We start from the raw sequence: 11,544 nt of genomic DNA on the forward strand, positions 1-11,544 counted from the left end.
GATGGCGGTGGGGCTCCCACGCGGTCTGAGCTTGCCCCGTTCCTCCCTGTGATGCCTTCCACAATGTCATGACAACGTAGGAAGGTCCTACCAGATACCCAGTGCCACACTCTCAAATATCTCTGTGATGTTCTGTTATGGAAACAGAAGAGAAACTAAGACTGAGTACAATTTCTATCAATAAGGTATTAAAGTTGTATCACATGTCATGAAAAGGTCCATGACATGTTTTTTTCTTTCTATATGTATGACTCTTCTCTCAAAGAGTATCACTGAATGAAGAACTCTGCTTTCATACAGTTCTAGCTCCACCTTTGGAACTGAATCTTGGGATTGTAGATTTTTATCCCACGGAATAATAACTATAATGATCTTCAATCTACTATTAACAGCCTAAAACTGTTACGTGGTCATAAAGGAGGGGAAACATTTCCTAAGACTTCAGTCTATATTTCTTAATAATGAATTCTTTGCCTTCTACCACTGTGAAATCTCTGACATAGCAACCATACCAAACCAGTGGGTGGCAGTATCATCATCTGCCCAGACAACGTCTATAAATCATCAGAAGAACATCTCCTGGAATGAGACCAAGGAACCCTATAACAAGTAAAGCTAAGTTGGTAAGTTAGGAAATAAACCCGGTGATAAAGCAGGATAAGGCAATAAATAGCTGGTGGAAACTGGATTCTATTACCATAATATTAAAATATCTAAACAAACAGATGTCCTGGGAAAAATTGTTTGGGGTCACCAGGAACAAGGAAATGGAACAGATGGGGGCAAGCTGGAATGTCTGTTCTTTTGGAATGTTTGTTTAATGTTTTTCCAAGTCTGATGTATTACACAGTTATAGCAACACACTGATTCTCAGGAACCAGTTTTAGCCACTAAATTGACGAAAAGACTTGCTGTCTATTAAAAAAAAATCCTTTAAATAAATATATTTAGCATTGATTGAGGGCCTAATTACGTCAAAAAAGTAGAATCATTTTCCCCAAAGCCTGGCCTGTCTGTGCTTTACTGGTGGAAAAGAAGTGGATTTCAAAGAACAATAAAATGCTGCCACTTGGCTACATTGATCTCCAATGTTTCACCAGTTTGTGGAGCAAAATATGCCTTTTGATGGCTATGAATTACTCTTTTGTGATCAATATTGGAACTTACAAGGTCTTTTTCAGTTACTTTCAATTTTTATTTTGAATAGCAAAAAGCACCCCCTTAGTCTAGAGTAACTAATAACTGGTACTCACCACAGGCCACAGGAAAGACAAAAATAAGACTACATACCTCTTATTTCTGGCAGAAAGAATGATTATAGAAACCTGCTTACCCACACTTAAGAAAATATGCTAAACTTAGACCACTAAAAATCCCATGAGAATTTCATCATAATAGAAAAAGCTCATCACAAACACACACACACACACAACTGTACTTTTGCCTTTCCACATATTTTACCACAATGAAAGGACTAATATGTAAAATATTTATGAGAGGCAAAGTAATAGACATAGTAAACTCATAAATTATAAGAGGGACTTAACCTAACAAATGCTATCAGTGTAACCTGGTTCCTTGTACCCTCAATGAATCCCCAACAATAGAAACAATAACTTTCCTCTACTATATTCAGCAACATGTGCAGAAATGAGACAATTTTTTTAAATAATAAAATAAAATGTACTGGCAAAAGCAACAAAATGTTTTGTTGCGTTTGTAAAAGAGAGGCAGAACTATACAAGTTAGAGCTCCCTTTAACACACTAAAAGGTGTTTAGGGAGAAAAAAATAGCAGAAAGGAGTCTTGTGAGTTTTGTTATTATTCCTTTTAAGACGGTCTTAAGTTTGCGTTATCTTCCTTTCAAAGAGGTTAAACATTCTTGACATAGAGTGGTCCCTTTAATGTCACTATGAAGCAGACAGATAACTGAAAATTGTCCATGGGTGCACAGTATAAGGCTATTTGAAACTAAAACATGATGACTTTCTATGTAACTAGACTAGGTCAACCATAGCGTTTTGTTGTTTTGGTTATTTTGCTTTTTTTTTTTTTTTTTTTGAGACAGAGTCTTACTATGTCACCCTCAGTAGAGTGCTGTGGCATCACAGCTCACAGCAACCTCAAACTCTTGGGCTTAAGCATTTCTCTTGCCTCAGCCTCCCAAGTAGCTGGGACTATAGGTACCCGCCACAATACCCGACTATTTTTGGTTGTAGTTGTCATTGTTGTTTGGCAGGCCCAGGCTGGATTTGAACCAGCCAGCTCCAGTATATGTGGCTGGCGCCCTAGCCACTGAGCTACAGGCACCAAGCTGACCATAGCTTTCTTATCTAGATTATCAAAATACGTTCAACTATAAAGAAATTATAATGTAATGAGAAAGCATTCTTAAGAGTGCACTTCAAAGAAGAATATTATACCAAGTTCCACAATAGGATGGGGAACGTCAGAGTAGGTTTGTGATAAAATCTTAAGAAATACAGGTAAAAGTATTAGACAAGAACTGCAGATAGTGAGAGCATTAGACTGGTCTGGTCCCGGGTAGACAGAGAGGGGCACTGGCATACTAGTCCTTAGTTCTCCTAGATTTACCACCATGACACATCATTCCTCTTCAGTCTCTGAAAATGAAAAACCTGCACAGAAATAATAAAACTTGATCCCTGAAAAGGTAAAGAGATTTGTCAAAATGTCAAAGGCAGTAAACTTCCTATGGGGAGCTCACAACCTCTTCACAAGGGTAGATGGTCATGGCTCCAACGTGGCTTGAGAAACAAAAATCCCACCTGTTGGAAAATAAGGCTACCCACAGGCCTCACGTTTGTTGGTCGTTTCTTTAGAACAAAAGATTATCTCCTTCTTAAAACTTTCATTGGTTTCCTCATTCTTTGAAATGCAAACATTTATGTGGTCATTCAGGAAATATTTATAGAGTCTATTCCATGACCAGTACTAAGGTAAAAATAATTAAATAGACAAGCAAAGCCATTGCATATTTTCTGGTCAAAAATATAGGACACTAACCAAAAAAATAATAAGCAAGAAAAAAATTAGGTAGTAACAACTGAATTAAGCTGAGTTTCAAAACTGGGTGATATGAAAGAAAGTAACTATTTTAGATTACATGGCCTGATAACAGCCTGAGAAGGTGATATTTCAGATGTGCATGATGAGGAGTCAGACATGTGATGATCAGAGAGAACATTCCTAGCAGAGGCAAAGCCTCCTGCAAAGGCACAAAGTTAAGAAACAGATTTGCTATGCTTTAAGACAAAAGCAAACTGGGAAAGAGGTGAACATACAAAGATTGGCAAGGTCCAAATCATAGCAGGCTTATAAGCCAGAGTAAGGAGCTAAGCAAAGGGAATCCATTGGAGGTGTGTAGGTATGTGGGTAATATTTTAAAATACTCTTACTGCTGGAGTGGCACCTGTGGCTCAAAGGAGTAGGGCAGTGGCCCCATATGCTGGAGGTGGTGGGTTCAAACCCAGCCCCAGTCAAAAAAAAAAAAAATACTCTTACTGCTGCAGGTAAAATATATTGCCAAAGACAAGAGTAGAAAAAGATATGTCAGTGGTACAGCTATTATAATAGTCAAGAGAAAGATAATGGTGGGTTGGCCCAGGTGGTAGATGCTAATATAGAAGTCGTTGGTATAAATATGGAGTTGATTGGACCTGATGATAGGTTTGACATGGGGGCAGTGACAAAAAAGGAATGAATCATAAACTTTAGACTGGGTTTTTATGTTAATTATCCAGATGGGAAATTAACTGAGGAAAGGAAGACCAAATGGGAACAGTTTAGGTAATTAAGAGGTCTGCTGTGGTTGTTAAATGTGCATTAAACATCCACATGGAGATTTCAAGTAGGCAACTGGATACAAGGAGCTGCAGAAAGAATAGATATTGAACAGCTCATGTGTTCTCCCAGGTTTCCAGTGACCTATGATTTGAACTTCACTCTTGCCTTCTTCTTTGCCTTACCTTACCTTAGCTTTGATGAAGCTAGAATTAAAGTCTGAGAAAATACTTTATCTAATTCAAATATTTTCAAAGAATAAAGCCCTCACATTTGGAGTTATTATCATAGTCAAGTACTTATCTGGAACATATTGTGTTAAAAATTTCTTCCCTGTAGAAGTTTCACGAAACATAGATTATGCCACCTCTGTCCTCAAAGATACTGTAGCTTTTAGTGCTTTATATTTTAAAGAAAATTGAACCTAATCCTAACAATGATTAAAGGTAAAAACAACTCCAAAAGAGTTAGCCTGTCACACCTGTCATGTCTACAGTAACTTTAGGCAGCCACATAGACTTGACTTTATAGATTTTTTCACATACCTAACAAAGTAATCAATGCAAAATTGAGAGGCTATAGATTCCCTAGTAGTGAACCAGCTGAAAAACTTTAGTGCCCAAATACAGGCATATAAATATGGTGCATATTCCCCCACAGAATTCCACATAATCTCATATTTCATAATTAAGTATTCCTTCATGTCTAAAGAAATTCCTATGCAAAATATAAATTTGTGGGACAAGGATATATCCACTCTCAGGTGTGACAGCTTTAGCATGAAATTAATTTATCTGCTAATTAACTGTGAGTTGTGCTTTTAAAGAATGAGATAGATGACTGGTCAATTTCATCTGGGCCATGGTCAAGTAGCCAGAGGATCAGTTCCTACTGGTCAGAGTGTTTCCAGATAGACAGACCAGTGGACGGAAGGTCAAGGACTTACTTTAGTGAGTCCTTAAAGGTAATGGAAGGCCATCTCTAACCTATACTCTTGGCTATGTGGTTTCATCCCAGAGAGAATGGAGCTTCTTGTTTTTGTCCTCATTCAGTGGGAATAAAAAAAGCATTAAGGGTAAAATAGACATAATTTATCAGTATCTAGATTGCTCATAAAAACAAAAGTTTACCAACAAGAAGTTAACAGCTAAGAGTTGTATCTGGGAAAACTTAAATATCATAAGTGAATGAATATGTAGAAGATGTACCTGTATTCTACACACATCATGACACTGCCGTCACTACTGTTATTACCTAGGGCATTCACCCCTTTGGAACGTCTTCTTTTTGAGAACTATTATGAAATTGAAGCTCTTGGCACCTCAGGCCTCACAGGCATTTTCACTGAGTTTATCTACTTGAACTATAAAAATATATCAAACCATTCTTTAAAGCAACAGAGTTCACAGGTAACTCATGGGACTACATAAGAGTCATCCCTAACCAGAGATAACTATCAAAATAGTAAAGTATTAACCTATAAGATATCAACAATAGTAAGTAATTAATCTGTAAGAAAATTATAGTAAGCTTACAGTTTTACACATTGTATTTTAACCAGTTTGTAGATTACCAAAGCTAATTTTCAACCCATAAGTGATTTCTTTCTACAACGACAATGCTTATAAATTCTCTCTCCAAGAGGGATCACAGTAGTGAGTATATGTTACAGGATGCAAACTAAGTTTGAGCAGAACCTACTTAGAAATCTGACCTACTATAGCACTGAATCATTTTGCATTTTCCAAAGCCAAGTTAAAATGAGTTTTTAAAATAATTTTAGCCTAATGTCCACCATCACCTCTGTAGCCACTTAACTAACTTCAAGTTTTCTTTCCCGTTTTGTTTTCCAGCCTCTGCAAGCACATATGTCCCAACGGTGTGCAATGGGCGGGAAGTCCTCGACTCTACCACCTCATCTCTGTGATTGTGAATTGCAGTTCAGTTCTCGTGTTTTTAGACTGTTAGACAAAAGTGCTCATGTGCAGCTCCAGAATACGGCAGCAGAGCAGAAAAACAACCCTAGTACCTTTTTTTAGAAACAGTACAATAAATTATTTTTGAGGACTGTACAGTATATAGTGATGTGCTAGAACTTTCTAGGCTGATTCTAGTGCCCCTATTATTAACAGTTCCCCACCCCAAACATGGAATAACCATTGTTTACAGAGCTGAGCATTGGTGACAGGGTCTGACAGGGTCAGTCTACTAAAAAAAAAAAAAAAAACTACGGTGGCAATATTAGGTAACTTTTTTTCCTATGAAGTTTTTTGTAGGTTCTTGTTGTAACTAATTTAGGATGAGTTTCTATGTTGTATATTAAAGTTACATTACGTGTAACAGATTGGTTTTCTCAGCACAAAATAAAAAGCATCTGAATTAATGTAAAGATATTGAGAATAAAACCTTCAAGGTTTTTCAGCATGGTGGATAATAGTTTGTTCTTTTTGAATCACTCGAGGTAATCTGAATATATGGACTTCAAACCATTTCTACTTTTAATGTTGGAAGAAAGTGTCTGTGTTTTCTCCTCACATCCACATACACTGGATCTTAAGCTATTACTCTGCAGGAAACAGGTGAGCAGATCTAGACTTCTTTACAGATCACAGTGATTAGAAATTGACTGGAGGTAACACCATAAATATCAAGCCATTTCAGTAGCCATATGTCAATACATATGTTGAGTTTTATATGCCACATCTGTATGATGGTCAAGAATTTCTCAAACAGGGCTCATAAACAAGAAGAAGAGCATTCTTACATTCCAAAAGCAGAGACTGTAACTTCCAGGGAAGGCTGGATGGCTCTCATGTCCAAAACAACCTTAATTACTAGGAAAAGAGATGGGCAAAGCATCTGTCATGCCACTGCAAAAATCACTCTCATCACTCATTGCTTAATGAGGCAATAAAATTGCAGGATATCTTATTTCCCAGTGTTTTTCTAAAGTTCTAGTAACATTGCTCCAGCACAGGCTTGTCATTAAACTTGAATATTTTCCCAACCTAAATAAGGAAGTGAACAGGGAAAGCATGGGTAAGATAAAACTAGCTTTTTATTGCCAAAGACTGTCTTATTTCTGTCAACCTTTTAGTCACAAATTATTTATTTGTATTATCATTACAAATCATTTATTGATGTAGGAGAATTTACTGAGAACCTAACTATGTGCCAGATCCTGTGCCAGGTACCATGGATAGAGAGAGCTTTAGCTTACTGTTGCTATTATAAGAAATCAAGGTTAGAGGCTCTAAGGGAGAATTCCTTCCATGGGTCTTCTAGCTTCCAGTGGTCACCAGCTTCCTTGGCTTGTGGCCACATCACTCCAATCTCTACCTCCATCTTCACATCTCCTACTCCTCGGTCCCCATCTTATCCTCTGTGTGTTTCTCATAAGGACACACATCAGTGGATTTAGGGCTCAAATAGACAATGTAGGATGATCTCATCTTGAGATTCTTAACTTTTTATATCTGCAATGGCTCTTTATTCAAATAAAGTAACATTCTCAGGTTCCAGAGATTAGGATGTGGACATATCCCTTTGGGAGGCCACTACTCATACCACAACCAAAAAAAAAAAGAATAAGATGTAGTCCCAAACTTTAATAAAGGCTGGAAAATATTTTGGTGACTATGATCAAGGCAAGGATAGAAAAGAATCAAGGATATGAAGCACCCACAGGCTAAGTAGTTGGGGCCTCAATAATCAAGACATAATGAGACTATTTTTAAATATTCAAAAATAATGAACAGGTACACCCAAGCCAGTAGGACTGGCCTTAAGGAAATAAAGGAATCAGAAGTTAGAAATTTTTCTTTTCCTTCTGGATACATTTGAATCAGCAACCTAATCAATTAATCCCAAACCTACCAGATGCTCAAAGACAAAAATGCTCACCAATCTCTGAATTCCCATATTTAAATAATAACTTAGAGTTTGGGTAGTGGCAGGTAAGATTGAGTAATGGATTCAATAGTCCTAAGTGACAAAAATGAATCCTGCCATGACTAGAACTGGCAGGGATGCTAGATTAGCGTGTTTAGAATGAGCATCTGCTCAGGATAAAGGTTGCAGCAAGGCTGATAGAAGAGAAAATAAACTCAATCCACTGATGGGATGTGACAGTCCAAAGAAGGCAATATCACATGGGTTGTACAGAGACCTAGCTTATGTCTCAAACAATCAAACTGATCATACATCTTTTTAAACCAGACAATTAGGTATGAATCTTCAAAAAACTATGTTTTGGGGGGCAGATTTTTGATCCATGCCCCAAAATACATTAACTGGACATATATTTATGCCCTAAAAATACATTAAATGACAGCTCTCATCATCATTTTCTTCTTCGTTGGCACAAGCCTTATTTCTAATTAGAAATTTCATCACCTAACATGTAATCTCTAGAAATATTTTTTGCAGAAACATTCAACATATGTATAGAAAATAGCAGCTGTAAAATATCTTTTACATTAGCCATTTCAAGCAAATGGGTTTTTTGTTGATTTCTTTGTTGTTTTCTTTTTTCTACTCTAATAACATTTCATCTTCCCAGAATATAAAATTGTTTGAGCTGATCCATATTTTCAAAACCTTTCTGAATTGAAAGAACCCAAACAGAATGATATATCCCACTCATAAAAAAAAATTTCAGGGTGACGTTAGCAACGTGGCAGAATAGGAAGCTCCTAACTCTCCCTCCACCCACGAATGTACCAAAAAAAATATCTATTCACAGATCAATTCCCACTGAGAGTTGGAGACCAGTTGAGAGACTCCTACCCACCAGGCAGCTGAGAAAACACCCACATTGAGTGGATAGGAAAAGCTGAGGCACCCTCCAGCACAGATCCTGCCCAGCACTGCACCATAAAATAGAGAACTTCTCCCTGTGGAGAGGTGGGTTTAGAGCTCACCTACACCACACTAACTCTAAGGTTCCCCATGATGTGACTTTTAATTTGCCAAGTCTAGGAGCACAAGGGATTTGACACATGAGTCTCTCTAGAACACAAGGTAAAAGGCAGTATTATACACACATGCAAACAATTCTGGGGGCTACAGCCCCCAGAAGACATGAAAGGGGGGCTTTCTGTAATGTAGCCTCCCTGGAGAAAACACATTTTTCGTATGGCTACTTGGTAGGCTGGCTTCTAACAAGTATTAAGAGTTAAAAAGGCAGAAAAATAATAGCTCACTGGCAGTCTGAGAAACAAATCAGCATTTCTTGAGCCTCCTCTCCTTGTTTGCCCGAGCAGTAACTCCATTAATCCATCCTGGAAGGAGTTTGTTCAGACATTGAGCACCACAAATTTCATAGTTTACACTCAAAAGGACTAAACCCTAAACCTCCTAGTTCTGAGAACAGGGGGAATGGCATACACATGCCTTCCTAGACCACAGGAAAAAGTAGCATTTTATTATATATGGGCACATAAGCACTTTCAAAGGCTTCTTCTCTCAGAAGCAGGGTCAAGTTGGGGATTAAATTCAGCTCCATTTCTCCCTGGAAGAGGTTTATAACACATTCTTCCATTGGCTATGTGAAAACCTAGCTTCTAACTAACTTGTATCAAGAACTTAAAGATACATCACTGAAAATCACACAATCTAAGAAGCAATAAAGAAAATGAATGAAAAATAGTAAGGATAGACTGAGATTTATGGAACACCCTTAGAGTATAATAACATACATGTTATTAGTGTGCTAGAAGGAGACAAGAGAGAGAAAAATGAAAAGGAAACATAGAGAAATAATGTCAGGAAACTTCCCAAGCCTAGTAAAGGAAATAGATAAATAGATCCAGAAAAAATGTATTGAAAGAAACCTACATCAAGAAACATTATAATTAAAAGTTAAAGACAAAGACAGTGTTAAATTATTACGCACAAGGGAACACCCTGAAGATTATCAGATTTTTTTTAACAGAAACTTTTGTAGGCTGGAGTGTGATGATAAATTCAAAATACTAAAAGAACAAAAAGATTGTTAATCAAGAATACTATACTCTGCAAATTTGTCTTTCTCAAACAAAAGCTGTGAGAGTTGTCACCATTAAAACTGCCTCATAATAAACGCTAAGGAGAGTTATTTCAGATGAAGGAAGAGGATGCTAATTAGTAACATGAAAATATATGAAGGCATAAAATCCTTTGGTAAAAGTAAATACATTGTAGAATACAAAATATTCTTTTTTTTTTTTTTTTTTTTTGAGACAGAGCCTCAAGCTATCCCCGTGGGTAGAGTGCCGTGGCATTACAGTCACAGCAACCTCCAACTCCTGGGCTCAAGCGAGTCTCCTGCCTCCACCTCCCAAGTAGCTGGGACCACAGGCGCCCGCCACAACACCTGGCTATTTTTTGGTTGCAGCCATCATTGTTGTTTGGCGGGTCCGGGCTGGGGATTCGAACCCGCCACCTTAGGTGTACGTGGCTGGCGCCTTAGCTGGTTGAGCTATAGGCGCCGAGCCGAATACAAAATATTCTAATACTATAATGTTAGTGGGTAAACCAATGATTATGTTTAGTGAAAACACTAAAGGCAAAACTATTAAAAACAACTAAAGCTGCAATAATTTAAGGATAAAAAATTTTTAATGCAAATTATAACATCAAAACATAAAAAGTAGAAGTAGAGAGAATAAAAATGTAAATGTGTATACACATTCAAAGTTGAGCTTTTGTTGAATTTAAATGCCAATTAGAAGATGTTTTATATAAGCTTCAGGGTAATCACAAAACCAAAGCCTATAATAGGTACCCAAAATCTAAGAAGAACCTAACAAAAGCATACTAGTACAGGAAATCCTCAAACTACAAAGAAAGTAAGTAATAGAGGAGAAAAGGGACCAAAAATTTATGAAGCAACCACAAAATAATTAACAAAATGGCACTAGTAAGTCCTTACCTATAGATAATTACTTTTAATGTACATGTATTAAATTCTCTAGTCAAAAGGCATAAAATAGCTGAATGGATTAAAAAAAAAAAAAAGAAATCAAAAAAGACCAAACTATATGCTGCCTACAAGAGATTCATCTCACCTTACGAAACACAGACTGAAAATGAAGGAATGGAAAAAAAAAATTACTATCATGTATAAACAAAAAGTGAGCAGGAAAATAAGCTGTACTCATTTCAGAGAAAATGGACTTTTGGTCAAAACTTTAGAAAGATACAAAGAAGGTCATTATATATATGATATAATGAGAAAAGGGTCAGTTCATCAGGAGGATATAACAATTATAAATATATATGCACCCAACATCAGAACACCTAAATATATAAAGCAAACATTATGAAATTTGAAGGCTGCAACACAATAATAGATGTCAATACCATACTTTCAACATTGAACAGATTATCCAGACACATTGGATTTGTATCCAGGAAACATTGGATTTGAACTATACTTTAGAGCAAATGGACACCCCAGACACATTGTGATCCACAATAGCAGAATACACATCCTTATCAAGTGCACACAGAGAATTCTCTAAGACAGATCATATGTCAGGCCACAAAACAAGCCTTGAAACATTTTAGAAGATTGAAGTCATATCAAGTATCTTTTCTGAACACATGTAACTAGAAATCGACAAGAGGAATTATAGGAAATTAGCCAATATGTGGAAATTAAACAATTCATTTCTGAACAACTATTTGGTCAAAGAAAAAAATTTAAAAGGAAATTTAAAAATATACTGAGAGAAACAAAAATGAAAATACAGGCTC

The 11,544-nt window shown here is 36.7% G+C and overlaps 1 protein-coding gene across 3 annotated transcripts in view; it reads left to right on the forward strand.

Moving 5' to 3' along the window:
• The window catches only part of GRM3 (glutamate metabotropic receptor 3), a 218,920-nt gene extending 212,900 nt beyond the window's left edge, over nt 1-6,020 (forward strand). For 2 of the 3 annotated variants that reach the window (XM_003782633.2, XM_003782634.2), the window contains one exon: nt 5,658-6,020. In XM_003782633.2, the coding sequence (XP_003782681.1) occupies nt 5,658-5,731 (74 nt within the window). In that variant the 3' untranslated portion in view covers nt 5,732-6,020. The remainder of the gene's footprint in view (nt 1-5,657) is intronic. The other variant, XM_012812203.1, reaches the window with a different exon arrangement.
• Nucleotides 6,021-11,544: the final 5,524 nt, after the last annotated feature.

Source organism: Otolemur garnettii, unplaced genomic scaffold (assembly GCF_000181295.1).
Source record: "Otolemur garnettii isolate 467f Iridium unplaced genomic scaffold, OtoGar3 scaffold00005, whole genome shotgun sequence".
Classification (NCBI taxonomy): domain Eukaryota; kingdom Metazoa; phylum Chordata; class Mammalia; order Primates; family Galagidae; genus Otolemur; species Otolemur garnettii.